The following is a 17,743-nucleotide window of genomic DNA, read 5'->3' on the forward strand; positions in this document are numbered from 1 at the left end:
GTTTGTGTGTTATGAGTGACAATGTAACTGTTGCCATTGTTTTGGTCAAATGACTTTATTTTGAGAAGTGTTTAGGTGGTTTGAGTGAGCTTTGGAGGTGAGATTAACTGTTTGGCCAAGATGCATGTTGGTAATGCAGACTGTACAGTGACACGTGGTAAAGACTGAGACACAGATCTACGTGTGTGTGTGTGTGTGTGTGTGTTCGTTTGTTCATCAATTTCACAAAGTGTGAAGTGTAAATCAGAGATGTGTTAAATATGGTGTACACCAAGTTAGCATACTAAACTGAAAGAACTAAATCTGTGCTCATGGTGCTTAAAGGAACACACTTTGATCAGTGTCTCTGATCTGGCACTCTCAAACCTTCAAACTGTGTCACTTCTTTCAGTAGCTGAAGCCATCATGCTTAATCATGTCTTCCACAATGCTGATCTGAACTAAAATTCATAGATGGATCTTTAAGTTAAAGGTGGGAATACCACTATGTAAGCTATGGAGATAACCCTCAACCTCACCGTTTTTTTCACCATTTTGGTAGAGCACATTTTGAGTCACTGTATCTTATTGAAAAATGTCTTTACCTGATTAAGCCACCTCTACCACTCGGTTTAATCTATGTAATGCAAAAGTTTCAGTGTGCCTCCTTACAGGAAGTTAGTAACAAAAAAGACACTACAGACATGAGGACTTGGTGGAATTTTCTGAGCATTTTTTTGACATATACTTTCAGGGGTCTTACTTAACAGAATTATGTAACTTAAACAAAAATACGTCTAATAAGGGTTGAATCATTTTCTAACAACGTGCTCTACCGAACAGTTTGCATGTACTTTTATGGTAAAGGTTGTGAAGCTGAGCTAATGTAATAAAAATCTGCTACGACTATCTGATCATTCATTGTTAACATGATACAATTAATGCTATTCCATTATACAGTATATGCTGAAATAATTTCTTAAGTATAATTTTTTTAACATTTAAAAACATGCTTGACCAAACAGTTTAGTTGCTATTTACTGATAAAAGTAGTAACACTAAGATAATACATGTCCAGTTTTTATGAAATTAAAAACTTTCAAAATTCACTGTTGATATCACATATTATATACACATAAACACAACACAAATGTTATTCCATTATATATTTGCTGAAAAAAATCAAATATTTAAAAAAATAGATCAGTGTGATTTTTCACCATTTATGAGATGTTTTGAAAGTACTGTAAATATGGTAAATATCTAGACTAAATAGGCATCATTGGTTTACTAATATATTACTAGCATTTTGTACTTTCATACTATTACGTCTCAACAGTTTGTTAGAGCACTATATTTAAAACAAACAAACAAACTATTGGATCTGTTAAAAAACAGATCGTTGTTGTTATTACCCCAAGGAAATAAAAAATGCAAAGAAAAACAAATTCCATTGCTTTTTTCTTAGTGAATACATTAAAGGGTTAAAATGAACAACGTTCAGAAGTAAACTATAAATGTTTTGAGGTCGAGATTTTGAATGATTGATATTATCACTTTCTCGCTGATAGTTTTCATAGTTTTGTAATTTCAGATATATTCTTGGATAAATATTTCCTTTATTTTATTTTTGGGGGGAATATTTTGAAAGTCCTGCTTTACAGCCCTGTTTTTATCCCCGCTGACTTGACAGCCTCGGCTCCCTGCTGAGACCTGTGATGCGGGGTGCTGTCTCCCCCTGCTGGATCGAGTCTGCACTGAATGATAAAGGATTTAAGTCAATTGAGACCCTGCTGCAGCTGTCTGCCACAGTACCACACCCTAACGCCAAACTGAATTCACTTTAGGATCTTATTTTAAACCAGACATATCCTATTAATTTCTGCTCTACAAAATGGAGCAGCACACTCACATTCTTCCCTAAAATATTAAATTATTTTAGGTGCAGATTTTCCTGCAGTAGCTGCAGTGCTGTGTAAAACAAAGCTCTGCTCACCTCATGTGGACAAAGTCAGACTGCGTTGTGGTTTAATTTCCCATAAAATAAATAAATACATTTTAAAAAATAACGTGTGGGTGGAGGCATTTTCCATCAACTTCCATCTTTGTTTTCCCTTCTGGATGTTCTCTTTGTGTGTGAAGTTGGTACCTTCAGTGTTTTAAATTTTCAAAAATAGTGTACAGTGTAGATGCAACCACAAGGCAATTTAAAATCCCTAAATATAAAAAATAAATGTACAGTATACATAGAGAGCATACATATAGAAAAAGGAAGGTACTCTTATCATATGCACTAGCTGTAGGAGTCAGGTTTAGGGGTAAATTTAGGATTAGGTTAAGGACAAAATTAGACATGACATGTCCTACAAGGCTATTTGGGTGCATCTTTATCTGTTTAATAGCCTACTAAAATCCAGCTCCATTGTTTCTAAATAGACTTGTCTTCGCCCCACTAGCCCTCTTGTTGGAATTTCTTTGTGCTATATGTGCATGCTTCAGGGTTCAAGGTTGTTTCTATTGTTGCTCAAAGGAGAACATTTTCTTGGATGGAAGGAATTGCAGAGTTTCTTAGAATTACATTTTATTTGTGTACACCCTAAAAATTACAATTATAATAAAAGATATATGTACACAAAACATTCACACACACATTTAACTACATATACTGAGATATACATTGATATAAAGTAAACAAAAGGCAGAAAGCTAAATGCTCTCCTGAAAACTCAACTTTTTTCCCCCTCTTTACAGTTGTCCAACAGTCAACACTAGATAATCACACATGTCACAGAAGACACTTAATAAATAATTGTCCAGATATATAGGCTGCTGGGTACTCAGGGCACCTGCTGCACCCTCTTGGGAATCTCTGAGGGCAGCGTCAAGGTTAGACCAGCGGGTAGAGGGATGCCATGGTAGCCCACTTGGCTGCAGTCATGTGTCAGCTGCTCTCTGTGCCCTGTGTCCAAACTAAGGTGTCACTATGGAAATCTGTACAAGATCCAGAAAGTGCGAGGAGACAGGCAAAAAGAAATCCAACTGTATCTCGTTAGATATTGATACTACAATTCTATGATACTATATGTTCTGATTGTAAACAGAAGTGAGGAAGAGTAAATAGCAGCGGTGGAAGAAGTATTCAGAGCTTTTACTCAAGTAAAAGTAGTGATACTGAAGTTAAAAAATATTACAAGAAAATGTCCTGTATTGAATTATAAAGAAGTATAAAAGTATAAAGTATAAAAAGTAAAAGTCTTCATTGTGCAGAAAAATGGCCCCTACTATTACTGCATTATATATTACAGTACATTAAACTGCGAATTAAGCATCTCATGCCTGAGCTGGCTGGGACATGATAATGAGTTCAGATGGAATATATAGCAGAAAACAAAACAAGCAATGCTTCAAAGAGCAGGTGAGGATGGACGTAAATCCTCGTGGATCACGCATCAACAGGCTGCCTTAGAGAATAATTCGGCTGTAGTATCTTGGATCCCTTTTTCTTTCTTTCCATCCCAATGTTGAAGCGTTCAAAATGAGTCCAATTGTTCAGATTTACAACCACATAAGGAGAACTATGGAGCGACACATTGAGCTGTCACCTACATATTTATGAAAGGCAGCGACTGTAGAAAGTGCATTACAAGCACTTCCCCGATACCAAGGCCTCCCTATTTTTTTTATTTTTGTGCGTATGTGTTTGTGTGGAGACAGGAAGGAGTTGGGTTGCATCAGAAATAGCTCTCCCACCTGCTGAGGATCACTGAAAAAAAAAGATGACAGAACATTTGTCGCCCCCACCCCTGTGTCTTCTTCCTTTTATTGCCTCTCATTACTCACTGGGGTATTGTCTCTTGGGCTCCTGTTCCCCCACTGCTGTATTATAGTTTATTTCAATTGCTAAGATGCAATGGTCAAAACCGAAGCCACTTTTTCAAAACACAGTCTGCATTACCAACATGTATCTTGGCCAAACAGTTAGTCACACCTCCAAAAGTCAAACCACCAAAACACTTACAAGCCTCAAAATAAACTCATTCAACCAAAACACTGGCAACAATTTTCACTCAGAAAGCATGTGTGCTACGGTAAATTGATGAAGATATCTGTTGTGATGTGAATAAGAATCTGTGCCCAATAGACATGTTTCCTTTCTATTTTTGTACTTGTTTCCATTATGCTATGCAGTGCTGTAAAATAGTCTTGTCTTTTCCTTTTCTGCATCTCATTGACATGCTCTGTCAAGAAATTACCGTGCATAAAGTGTAACTGTGAATCCTGTCCAATCCCCTGCAATGTATAACTCTATGCCATACAGAAAAAGTGCAGCTTTGTGCATTTTCAATCATTGTTATCTAAACCTTAGCCATAGTTTACCAATACAAATAGTTTTGCAAATGTTGAGGATGATTCTAGAAATGTGCGACTGAAAAAAACTGCATTCAGCAATTTACTCATGAAAAAAAATTGTCATTGTCATTGTCGTCCCTTGCCTCTCCCTCCTACTCCCCTTGCTCTGTCCATTGTTGGCATCTATTGTTCAAAACAGTAGTATACATTAGACCAATAAATATAGGTCTACTGTATACTAAAGCAGTGATTGTTTATTGATCAGTAAAGCAGTTAGTGTTTGCACATGTGAGGAATGGGTATGAGACCTGGTGAATAAGTGTAGCATTTTCATTGGTTGTGTTTTGAAAAGGAAATCAGGTCACTTCCTGTTAGATGTTTGTGTCTTAGGTAGAGAACTGTGTGTAGTATTTTGAAAAAAAATGTTTTATGCTATTTAAAACTGAGTGAAAGGCTGAGAAATAGCTAATGGTTTTGGAGATTTGAGATGAGGTTTTACTCTTTGAGTGAGAGGTTTCAAAAATCGTGTGACATCTAAAGCAGTTGTAGAAAACTGTAATGCTGTCAAATGTTTGTATAAAACACCAATTATGAGATAGTTGCCTTGGGGACATAAGGAATATTAAAAATACAAAATCACTTGTTGTAAAATCCTTTTCCTGTGTGTGTGTGTGTGTGTGTGTGTGTGTGTGTGTGTGAGTGTGTGAGTGTGTGCATGCGTATGTGTGTGTGTGTGTGTGTGTGTGTGTGTGTGTGTGTTTTATTTCATCATTTTATCATCGTCATTAACTGGGCTGTGTGTTCAATGAACATTCAGACATCACCCAAGGGCAAATTGGCACGGCATTGAAACCGCAAGATGGCAGAAGGTTTTATGACAGCAGCCAAAAATAAATAAATTGATAAAATCGCAACTTTAGGCATCATCAGCAAGTGAAATTTGTGTTCATAAATTTAAACAAACAACAACTCTGACTTGGCTTTTCTGCATTTATTCAATTTGAGGATTTTATCATTTCACATCTACATATTTTATCTTCACATACACCCATAACTGTGTTGCCATATTTTGATGCCACATACATAATACATACATAAGAAGAAGAAAACTGTTTGAAAACATTTATGTATTTCAGTATTTTTCCCATGTTGTCAAAAAATAGATCTGAATAAATCAGTCTTGTCTGCATTAATTTCACACAGACACAGTGTCTGTATTTTATTAGACACCATGATGATTTTTTTGAAATTTTGCATAGTGTAGGGTGTAATGGCTGATATCTGTATGTATATTAGGAGCCATGACTGAATTTAAGTATTTAACATATTTTGAACCTTTATTACGTACTTGTATTTGTATTAATTGCATTAGTTGTGTTAGTGTTTAGAAATTAGCTAGGCTTCTCCTCTCCTTATGTGAGATTAATGCTGTTGTACATGGTCCCTGACAAATAAATGTAATAAACTAAATACATATATGTATGTAATTTACATATATGGTCATGTATTCATATTTTTGTATGTAATGAAGAAGATATTCAAGGTGAAAATCGCAGATAAGTCAGAGACAGAGTGAATCAGGCACAAGAAATCACTTAACAAGGTTTAAACATGCTATTCCTGTTGCAGACAAATTTCCTCATTCATTTTCACTCTGGTTTCTAATCTCTGAGAATCCCTCACAACTCTCTGAGAGCAAAGGCTTTTTCCTGTTTCGTGCAGCTCTTCCCGAAGATGTCCTTGTAGCTAATTCTCGGTTTACCAAAAACACCTTAGCACTTGCATCAGCTTTATTCCAGTATAAGCCAGTGGAAAGAAGAGAAACTTGATGCTTAGAGGTTAGGTGATTTGCAAGAAGTGTCAGAGCTCAGGCCGAGATTAGCATGCATGCTCTGAGATCTTGATTAAGTCAGGCCAAGGAATTGTTGACAGCAGATGTAAATGCAAAAACGCACATGTAACAGGACAAAGATATCAGCTGAGGAGAATAGGTCAGAGAAAACACAGGCCTTTTAAATTAACAAATTGATGAAGAGATATTTCACTGGATGCGTGAATATTTTGACCTGAAGTACTGACAAACATGGTTAAAAGTGTAAAATAACAGGTGAACACTTCACTCAAAGGACAATTGTCAGCACAGCTTACTGGCCATGTTATTCTAATGACTTAAGTTAAGGCTATCAGACAAAGAGAAGAGGCCGATCAGGAGGAAGGTGGTAAGAGGCGACAGGAACTCAACTAGTTGTGTAGTCAAAAAAGGCCTACAAGGGTACCTGGATGAGTATATAAACAATACATGTATATGCCTGCACACATCTATGCATCTACTTATCTTATAAGTATATTTTTTTGTAAATGCATATACCCCCAAAGAAACACAGTTACATAGGCTGGCTTACACAAACATCTTGCCACTAAGTGGTTAACAATTCAGTTGGGTCACACAAAGTGAGAGTGTCGAAGTTTCTTGTCTTTGCTGCGTATCCATTTTGTTATAAAACCCAATTCCTTTACAGATCTGAGACAAAAGCGCTAACGTTTCCACATTGTTGATATGCCACATGATTTGGACAGATATGTTTATGAAAAGGCTCATGATGAATGCTTTCACCCCGTATACAGGAAATCAAAACATAAAACTGCATAGCAATTTAATTTTTTTTTTTTTCTTTCTCTGCTCAATGTAAAATCTCTATATTTTCAATCCTGTTATTTTAGTCTTGGAAGACTGTGTGCTATTGGATACTTAGAATTGGATTGAAATGAGAAAGTAGAACACAAATTATTTCACAATTAACATATTCCTAAAGAAAGCCAGGTTCTTCGAGAAAGGTTCTTATTAATCATCACTAGTTTGAGCTATTCAAACTGTGGTTGACTGGGGAGTGAATAAGCTCTAGGACGTAAACCTGAGCTTTCTGCACAGCTTTCCCGTAAGGACATTCATTTAAATGTGTGTCTTTTTATTAGTCACTGCCAGGACACATCTGCAGAACATCAGCCATTGCAGTGGAGTAACAATAACAGTGGAGACAGATCAAGAGAGAACTGACAACTGTGTGGCATCTCTTTTCCATGTGTGTTTAACATCTTCTTAATGACATTGTTCAGACAATAAATTGTATCTCTTCATTTTGGCGGCTATTTAAACCTACTATTCCACCTACTTCTTTTCCTATTAACTCCGAGCCAACGTGGCAAAAAATGGGGCTGTTTCTTTATCTGTTTTAGGGTGCTTTGTAATCACACCAGCCAGTATTTTTTTAATCATAATATCTGTGATTAGAATAGATCAAATGTCATAGGGGCTGATTCCTGTTATATAACCTTGAAAATGTCACTCTACACATGGATAATTCAGAGTGATAATGACAAGAGCTAACAGTCACAGCATGGCTGCATGTGAATGACATGTTTGACTAAATACCCAGAAACTGAACAATAAACAATATAAGTAAATTATTTCCTTAAATCTGATCTTGACAGTGTGTGACAGTGTTACTAAATTCATGTTGCCACAGTTAAAGGCGACCTATAATAGCAGATGGGCCTGGCCTATTCTTAGAATATGATTGTGTGCTTTTGCTTTGCATGTGGGCTTTGGGTGTGTATTGTACTCATCATGCATTAATGTGCATTAATAGTTGGCTAGAATTTGAAATCATGGACATGTTTTGGGACATTATTCTGTTGTTGTGTAAAACGCAGCAATATTAGGACAATACCATTAAAGTAATGCTCATGATTTATTATTACACTCCACTGGTGTTGTCGCAGTGTCAGGGGAGGTGATATTTCATGCCTGGTCCCGTGCCAGCACATTCTTGGGACCAGACATTATATCTGCTGTCCATGCGTCACACTGCTCATATCAAAAGCTGCCCATTGTCTTCAGCAGCCGCTGTTTGACTCTCTCTACATCTCTGAAGACACTCCTTCACCGGTAAAACCACCATTGTTTTATGTTGATGAAAGTCTGAATGGAGCTATTTTAATACATTTAATTTAGTTTTAGTCAATCATTGAGCTAGCTGTTGTTATAGACAACAGGACAATGTTTTACCAGTTTTACGGTGGTAAAATGGTTAAAATGTTTATTTATCTTGTATTAACATGTAATTAATTATTGCAAGTTTGTAAAATATGTCAGCTTAATGAGAAGATTTGATTTGCCAAATCTTCTTCTTGTGACTACTGCTGTCAGGGTGATGTCTGTTTTGTCAGATAGCGAGTTTTTTTTAACAAATCTGTTGAGGTGTCATTAGCCATCATGCAAAAACAAAAAAAAGTTGATTTGTCTTTGTTATGTCCTCGCTTTAATCCTGTTGTAAAATGAATGTTGACAACTGTTTTTTATGTGGTGCCCTGACAGGTCAAATTACATTGTTGTTTATTGCTGTGATGCATTACCCCTAAACTGTACTAATGCACACTTCTGTTTCTCTCATTTTTGGTTTGTTTTTGCAATTATAGTTGAAGTGTCGTAAGAAAACTCATGGTAATCCTCCTGGATTATAATGTCATGTTCATATTTGTATGCTTTTGTATACATTATATTACTCTTGATTACAGGAAAACTGTTGACTTATTAAATAGATAAAACGGTAACTCTTTTTATGTTCTCTTATAAGCCTTATTACAGCTTATTACCTCCTCATCCTCATTTGTCCCTGTTTGCGGTTTCAGGAGCCCAGCAGACACAAAGCGATGAATCCCAAAGGGGATAAGGTGAGCCAGTCATATTCCAGTATTAATCCCCCATGTATGGAGTGAGAACACATTGTCCCTATGCACATGGCAAAGATCTGGCAGTGGCTCTCTTGCAGAGTTGTTATCAGCATCACTGAGAGCTTTCCCCTTGACTTCATCCTAATAATAAAGCATTATCTTTTCACATGCGCCTGCAGTTAAGTGTTGTCGCGTTTCACACTCACAGGTCTTTCCATATTTTACTGTGTATGGAACAGTTGATGGACATGTCATGTCTCACAACTGTGTGTAACCTCACTTTTCTGCAGTTTAAATTATATTGCAAGGTGTACATCAAATTGTATCCATCCTCTGTGTATGCACTTCTTTACAAACCTGAATAATCTCACTAACTGTTTAATAATGATTATTGAAATACAAAAATACTCTATTGTTTTGTGAAATAATACCAACAAATACCTTTTTCCTCAGCCGAAGTCGAAGATTTCGGCTTCCCGCAAGCTCTCCCTCAAGGTGAGTACTTATGATATAACTTTTTTGTTGGAGGTACCCCCATAACCCTGTCAGAGTGGATGAGGCTGGGAAAACCATTTGCCATTACTTTGCACTATTTTAATCATTAATTCATGACTTTTAGCTAAGATTGCCAATTTCCTAAAATGGAAATACGGAACACCGTTAGCAGTCCACAGACTGAAGGGAAATGACAGGGAAGTGCAGAGACAGTCAATGAGTGAGAGAGCGACTGAGAGAGACACAGAGAGATGCAAGCCATCTGTTTTTGTAATAGAACATAACATGACATACAAATATCTTAATAGTCTAACCTGCAATAATTCTCTCATACTGAATTGATTCTCAAAAATATGGAACAAGGCTTATCAGTTCAATATGGACTGAATTGATTCTCAAAAATATGGAACAAGGCTTATCAGTTCAATATGGAACACAACTACTACACACAATTACTTTAACATTCTATTCAAACTGTTTATCCATTACTTTTACTGTAGCTAATTATTCCAATCATTTATCCATTGCTTTTAGCTAACTTTTCAACCATTTATCCAGTACTTTAGCTAACTATCCCAAACATTTATCTTCATTATTCATTTCCATTAACAGACCTGAGCTCACTTGCTGACTGGTTTCCATGCACTGTCAACCCCAACAAGTAGTGGTCATGTGTTACAGCTGACTCAATGTGTGAATTTTATATAATCAAAATGTAATTTCTATTTTTGAGCTACTCCAAAATCTTTCCAGGCACCACCAGGCAGCTGCAGAAGTAGCCATGGTTGGGAATCACTGCTATAAATTTACATTTAAATACTGTGTATGTCTATAACTAATACACCTTTTGCCAAATGTAAATTTACCAAATAGCAACTTGGAGTCTGGGTACTTGACTCGACTAAAGTGGGTTCCCTCCAGTTTACCAGCCCAGTTTTGATAGGTATCTGTTTTGTCCAATCAGATGCTTCTCCTCACAAGAGCCTGTGAGGATTTGGAGAGGGAGAGGCAAGAAAGGGAGGAAGAGAAAGTGCGCTATCTGGGAGAGAAGTTGCCCCCTTTGCAACTGTCTGGATTACCACTGGAAGAGCTTCAAGTAAGAGTCATAAACCACTAAAGAAAAGCCTTTTCGACTGCAGAAAATGTATGAGCATGTTTGAGTTATATGTTTAAAACTCTATTTTTCATCAGAATCTATGCAGACAGCTTCATTCAAAAATTGATGTTGTGGATGAGGAGAGATATGACTGTGAATCCAAAGTGAGCAAACACAACAAAGATGTAAGTCTCTGAACACCCTCCAACACCTAGCACATATTCTTCTTATCTTGCACAGTTCAGTCAATGTTAAAAAAAAAACAACAAAAAAAACTTGTTGACTTGTTGAAAGTTTGCTTGAACTTTTCTACCAACCCGAACTACCGTACATTTACTTCAAAACCAGCATGTAATATATATCCATATTCAATCACTTTGAAATTATTTAATGCTACAGTCTTCAGCATATTTATACCTTTAAAAAAGGCTTGCTCCATAAAAGTCAGAACTTCCTAGAAGCAGGAGCTCATAGTGACTTTATCCGTAGTTGTTTTGAGTTTGTTTCATGAATTTCCTGTCACATCGTTTAGATCCATGAGCTGAAGCTAAAGGTACAGGACCTTGGAGGCAAGTTCAAAAAGCCTGCCCTGAGGAAGGTGAGGGTGTCAGCAGATGAGATGATGAGAGCTCTACTGGGCTCCAAACACAAGGGCTCAATGGACCTCAGAGCCAACCTCAAGTCTGTGAAGAAGGAGGACGTCAAACAGGACAAGGTATAAAGAATCCCAAACGTTTAGTTCGTCAGTCTGAAGGTTCTTCAGTGTGCGTGAAATGTGGTTGTTATGGAGAGATAAGCATGTAGATGAAATTTCTTTTCAGGGAGATGTGTTTTAATCCCGGTTTTTCTGTTCAACCCCAGGTGCTCACTAGTGAAGTGAGTGACTGGCGTAAGAACGTGGAGGCTATGTCAGGCATGGAGGGTCGCAAGAAGATGTTTGATACAGGCGGCGCCGGACAGTGAGACGCTCTGTGACGAGTCCTGCAAATGAATAAAGCTGGTCAACTAAAGAGCAGGGATGAGGGAGTTTAGATAGAAATATGGAATACTTATTTGAAGGCTAAGTGAGTTGAAAGCTGTAGGAATTAAGCATAAGGTCATAAGCATGTATAACCCTTAATACATCGGCTTTGCTTCTATTTGCTTGATGGCCATTTTCTATGCAATGATTCAGAGCACTTAAAGAAAAGTGTAGGATGAGAGATCCATTTTTTTTATTACCAAAGAGCAATGTTTTGTTTTGTTATGACATCTTTCGACAATTAAAAGAGGATATGAATTAACAGACACTGTTTTTGTCTTTGATGTTCCATATCTGTACTTGACCTTGTCATGTTTCATTTTACTGGCAACCGTTGGTTTATGTGCGTAAGAGGATGGAAAGCAGCTTAACTCCTCATGGATTAAAAAAAAAGGAAGATGGGAGGGAGCACAACAGGCGTTACCTGCCTAAACTCAACTGCATGTTTAAATAGATCTTGCCGACACATCCCTAAAAGTGAAAATGAACGTTTAAAGTGTACTCAAATTTAAATTGTAAGTAATAAAACCAGTTTATTTCACCAGACTGTAACAACACTTTATAATAAAAGAGGTAAAGCTTCAGAAATTTTGAACAAACAAGTAATTAGCTAATAAATTCAAAAGAAAATTGGATTTCCTGATAATAACTGCCAAGTATTTTGATAATCATAATTGTGTTTTGTTTACTTTAATCATTTCAGAAATGATGAAAAACAAAAACATATTTACTGCTCCTAGACATGTTATATATATAGTATGATGACAGAAATAAACCACAGGAGGTGAATCTAAGACTCTGGAACACCTGGGATGATTATTTTTAGCCATGATGTTGTGCCATCCATAACTCTCAGCCTTTAATAGCAAAACTTGAGCTGGATAGCAACACCCACTGGCATTATTGTCCTACACATTGCATGCATGCATGTGCTTCTTCTGTGTGTGTGTCAGTGGGTTGACTGACTGTTGTCGCCCAGCCATTGTAATTTCAAGTATGACAGTTACACCAACAATAGCTTCCTAAGATCCTTGGAGGTACACATCAGTTGGTGTGTTGTATGCTTTTATGGGCTGGTAATGGAAATGTGTGTGTGTGTGTGTTTAAACAGCTGATACACATCTTTCATACAGAAGGCAGGATCACAATGTCTGATGATTGTTGGAAATAATAGCTGGTGAAAAGGTACACCCTCCTCAGTTTGTCCTCACATCGACCTCAACTGTGTGTGTGTGTGTGTGTGTGTGTGTGTGTGTGTGTGTGTATAAAAGCTGATCTATAACCTCTTGTCTGCCCCTTGCCTTCAGGCTTAGCAAGTTGATAATGAAAAGCAACCCAGGTCTCGGTACACACACACACACACACACACACACACACACACACACACACACACACTCTGTTTCTATAAATAGGCACTGATGAGAGCGACCTTCACCTAGAACGAATGTTCCAGATGTGCCGTCCAGAGTTCATTCATGTCAACAGCACATGATGACGGTACACTGTAAATGCAAAAGGTCATGACGCTGTGTGAAAATTTAAACCAACACAGTTAGTGTTGCTTGTGGGATGTGACACACTGTCAGCGCCACTTGGTGGCAGACTACAATCGGAGTTATAAAGTACACCTGTAACTGAAGGTAACTGAAAAGTGGATGTTTTAAGTTTTGGGAATTCAGTAAAATCCCAGAACACGTATTAACGATTTATCTTAAATTTGGTCTTTCTCATTTTAATTCTCTGGCTTATGTACAGTTGCCTAGATTTCAACAAAACTGTCAAAAATGAAAAAAAAATGTCCTCTCTTTTTTTATCTAGTAACTTTTGCATTTTAGAATGACTGTTGTTTTTGTTCTTTTATGAAAAGAAGATGTTTGTAGTGTGAAAGTTGAGTCAATTACTGCCTGTTTCAGAGCAAAAAACACATAGCAAGTGTTATTAGAAGACTATCCACTATCCAGGTATTTTCGATAGAGGGGAGATTGTGTGGCTCAAGTGCTTTCTATTTTGGTGACACCTGGGCGTTGCTCTACCTGGATCCATGATTTGTGATTTTGAGATGTAGAAGTAAAATTAAAACCAGACTTAAACAACATAACACAAAAGAAACTCCCTCTGTCACAGTCTGTCTCTCCTCTCCAGCCACATTTCCCAATTCCAATTTCATTGCCATTTTCCATCCATCCACAAACACCCTCCGACTTTATCTCCTTTCCCCATCACCTTCTTTCATTCCATGTGTTTTTGCTTTTGAGCTACTGCTACTCAAACCTTAACCAGCCTACATGGATCATTACCTGTAAGCCTATAGATGTCTTCATTGTGGCAATAAATCCCTGAACCGTACCACTCTACCTATTTGTCTGCATTTGGGTCCTATATCCGTTGCTCTGCTCACAACAGCTGCAACACCCTCCCCACCCACCGATGGAGGATAAAATATAAAAATATTTGATGGACGGAGTGGAGCCTGACAATAAATAATTACCTCTGTGTTTCTAAGCAGCGCTAGTTCATTTCACTCATGGAATAATCCAAAGGAAAAGAAAAATGAGTGTGAAGTCTCCAAAGAAAACACAGAAGCAGATTACTTTGTTTGCAGTGTATATGTGTGTCACCTGATGAGGAAGCGTGATTGATGTCATTAATCTTCAACATGCAGCACGAGCAGTGCATTTATAGCTGCAGGGACTCGGGGGGGTGTGGGGTGGGATGAGGGATGGATAATATTGGAATATATTTGACAGAAACAGAGGGTGGCCTGGTGATTAAACATGACTGCCCTATGAGTGGGAGCTGGCCAGGCTCAGTTCCTGCAGCAGCTAACGTTGTGTACGCAAGCAGTCATGTGTCTAGTCAAAATGTCCTTCAGAAATAAGTGTACACTGTACCAGAGACAGAATTGGATTCACAAAGGCGCAAAAGTGGTAAGCAAAAGTGTAAGAATATTGTTCTTTAAATACTATTCGTTTTTTTATACACTCTGTTCCAAACCCAGCGAAAAATAAATGCCACTGCAGTGATACTCTTTTAAACCGACATGTGAAACTAAACCTATAATTCTTGTAAATTTTAACTGAAAATAAATCTCCCCAATATCACTACATCTTCACAGTCCAGGTACTTGGCAACAGGGAAGAGCAACCAAATGTAGAAAATCAGGCAGGGCAGGTTGAATTAAAGGCACTTTTCTAGAAACTGTGGGCACTGGACATTCAGGTAGAACTCGGGAAACATGGTTAGAGCTCTATGACAGGTGACCGGACTGGCCATTGGGAGTACTGGGAGTTTTCACGGTGGGCTGCTGGACAGTTGGGTCTGTTACATGCCAAGCAGGCAGTGTTTTCCTTCCTGCTTTCTGTCTCTCCCCCTCCCCATGTATTTTATGATGCATCCTGTTCACAGTGGTTGGCTTGCACCTGTGCAGTCTGGCCGTGCTGCTCATTGGTCCGGCAGCTCTTAAGCAAACCAATCGTCATGCAAAGCCCACAATAAAAGAAGCCGTCCAGAAGAGTTCATGCTCTCTATGGAAATATTAATATGTAGCGGTTCTGTGTCAGCCTCATTAGCATTAAGACATACAGCCAGAAGACATCTGGACTTCCTTTATGAAATATTATTTATCAACTCTAGAAAAGTTTGGCAAGGGACAAATGTCATATTCATGTGGGTCCAAGCACATTCTGGTGTCCTGAGCAACGAGAAAGCTGACAAGTTGGCAAAAGAAGCAGTGGAAAAGGAGCTGTTGATGTCAATATTAAAATAAGAGGGGACAGGTGAAGTGTAAATCAACAGAATTGGGATAACACAATAAAATGGGAGACATTTACACTCGATCCAAAACAGAGCAGACATGCTAAGAAGTAGGGGATCAAAAATGCAAAGAGCAAGTGATAGTAAGCAGGCTGAGAATTGGACACAGCAACCTTCACTGTACACTTTTCATCATGGGAAAACCTCCAACTGGTCAGGCCAGTGCCAGGAGGATGACACATTCAAACATATCTTTACAACATGCAGGAAATTTATACATGAAGGACAAGCAATAATAACACAATTACAAAAAATAGGGCGGGAAATGAACACTGTTAAAGGTATATTAGAATGTGGATGTGTTGAAGGGAGGAAATGATTATTTGTTTTTTTGAGGGCGATTAGGGACGCTGAGGGCGAATTAAAAACTGAAGGTGGCAGTAATGCAACATCATGGATGCCATCTGCTGTAAAACTTCAGAGAAGAAGAAGAACAAGAAGACATTCACGCTCTCTCATCCTCTGACCATGCAACTGATTTGTGTATGAGTGCCCTTGAAAGAAAAGTAGGGTATATGGTAGGAGGTTGGACGTAGGCAATTTTGGGGTACCCTGTACATTTTTCACTCACATAGTTTATTTCTTTCTAGAAACACAAGGTCTATTGGTTGGTTCCACCTCTGTAAATTTTGGTTAAGTGTAGATTATAATTATAATTGATCCTTTTGTTGTTTTTATTGGAGTTTCCCCCTCATTGTAAGTGGCATGACCACCCCTGTCCAATCCTCACCCATATTTGAATAAACTTTGTTGTATGTTGTATATGATATTTGTTTTGTATATAAATCTCCTTTAATTGTCACTGACGTATCTTCTTTGATTGTCATGCTGTCGTCTCTCTTTAACTAAAAAAAAAGGGACGTAACAGGCCGACCACATAGTATTTAACTGTACCAGTATCGACTGGTATGTGACTTGATCGACTGGCCCATAGTGTGTGGTTACTGGCCCAGATGGGGGTGGGGCAGGGCCGTTTTAATATGATTGGCAATGTCAATCAATCACACACTCCACACCAGAACATAATGAAATGGCTGAAACGCGGACCTAATCCCTCGCCTGGTTATTTTGTGCTTCAAAAATCACAGATGCGACGAAACGCAAAGGTGGTGCTGAAAGTTTTTTACAGTTTAATATTAATAATATTAATATTTTACTGATTATGTTTTAGTGGTATACTAACATAATATCCTAATACTAATTACTCATCTAGGCTGAAGGTAATCCCCATGTTGACAAAGGGCCAGGAAGTCAGTACCCCTTCATCCATCCATCCATCCTCATTAACCGCTTATCCTGCCTACAGGGTCGCGGGACGTACCCCTTCAAATATGGATTTTTTCACAAGGCCAAAAGCAGAGGCCTTAGACCGCTTCTTCCATTTAATTTATTTATTGTATTCAAGGGATCAGCCGAGGTGATTACTTTACTTGAGGAGAGCAATCTAGGTGTTTCTATTGTTGAAAATGTATTTTAATGGCTCATTTTGTGATGTACTGTTCTTGCATAAAATTCTCAAAAATGCAGGTATAAAGGTCACTAAAGACCCAAAGCCTCCACCAAATGCTTTTTCTGGAGAATGGGCTGACCAGAGTCAAATTCCCAGCCCATTTTTCTTCCCCAGTCCACCCCAGGCTGTCACCATGACATGTCCAAATTTATATGGATCAAGGGTTATTTTCCTTTTAATGAGCCAGAATTATCATGGTTCCCTTTCTGACATAAGAACATGAGGCCATTAAGAAAAGAAAAATTGCCTGCAGATGATACTCAAGTGTAGTTACATTGAAGTTTTACCTTAGGGATGTCTGAGGTCAGGGGTAAACATCCTTACAGACATGTTGCAGAACCACCGGAATAACCACTACAAATGCATTGTTTTTCAAGAAGGCAAGGGAGAAATGTATTAATTCTCCTGTTAGTTTAGGGTGGCAAACTGGAGACCTACCTGTGACAAGCCCATTTCTGTGACCTCTGCACTAACTAGCTACTGTACAACATGTGTTTATGGCTTTCTGTGGTGATGTGACAAATAAGCAGCTTGAGGCAAATCCTGTTTCTTTTCTAAATTTTAGTCTATTTTGGGAGGTAATGACAGAAAAGGAGCTTTATAAAAAGCATTAGACTGGTGGATTCAAGGGTTTAAACAGAAAGAACACACGCACACACACATAATAAGCAATATGCTCCCCTAAGTCAAAAGTGTTAATTGGATTCAGAGTGAGGGGTAAATCTCAGTGAAACATTCACAAGCAGCA

The 17,743-nt window shown here is 37.9% G+C and overlaps 2 protein-coding genes across 3 annotated transcripts in view; one reads left to right on the top strand and one right to left on the bottom strand.

The window, feature by feature from the left end:
* Positions 1-11,928, top strand: part of LOC123984649 (troponin I, slow skeletal muscle-like) — a 13,004-nt gene extending 1,076 nt beyond the window's left edge. Inside the window, exons 1-8 of one of the 2 annotated variants that reach the window (XM_046071638.1) lie at positions 8,217-8,275; positions 8,806-8,830; positions 9,019-9,060; positions 9,514-9,555; positions 10,520-10,651; positions 10,747-10,836; positions 11,184-11,366; positions 11,513-11,928. In XM_046071638.1, the coding sequence (XP_045927594.1) occupies positions 8,828-8,830; positions 9,019-9,060; positions 9,514-9,555; positions 10,520-10,651; positions 10,747-10,836; positions 11,184-11,366; positions 11,513-11,614 (594 nt within the window). In that variant the 5' untranslated portion in view covers positions 8,217-8,275; positions 8,806-8,827 and the 3' untranslated portion in view covers positions 11,615-11,928. Of the gene's footprint in view, positions 1-8,216; positions 8,276-8,805; positions 8,831-9,018; positions 9,061-9,513; positions 9,556-10,519; positions 10,652-10,746; positions 10,837-11,183; positions 11,367-11,512 lie in introns of those variants that run through there. The other variant, XM_046071639.1, reaches the window with a different exon arrangement.
* st8sia1 (ST8 alpha-N-acetyl-neuraminide alpha-2,8-sialyltransferase 1) overlaps positions 1-17,743 on the bottom strand; it is a 62,563-nt gene that overhangs the window by 20,704 nt on the left and 24,116 nt on the right. The gene's annotated exons all lie outside the window — the stretch shown is intronic.

The sequence above is a fragment of the Micropterus dolomieu genome, linkage group LG16, assembly GCF_021292245.1.
Source record: "Micropterus dolomieu isolate WLL.071019.BEF.003 ecotype Adirondacks linkage group LG16, ASM2129224v1, whole genome shotgun sequence".
NCBI classification, from domain to species: domain Eukaryota; kingdom Metazoa; phylum Chordata; class Actinopteri; order Centrarchiformes; family Centrarchidae; genus Micropterus; species Micropterus dolomieu.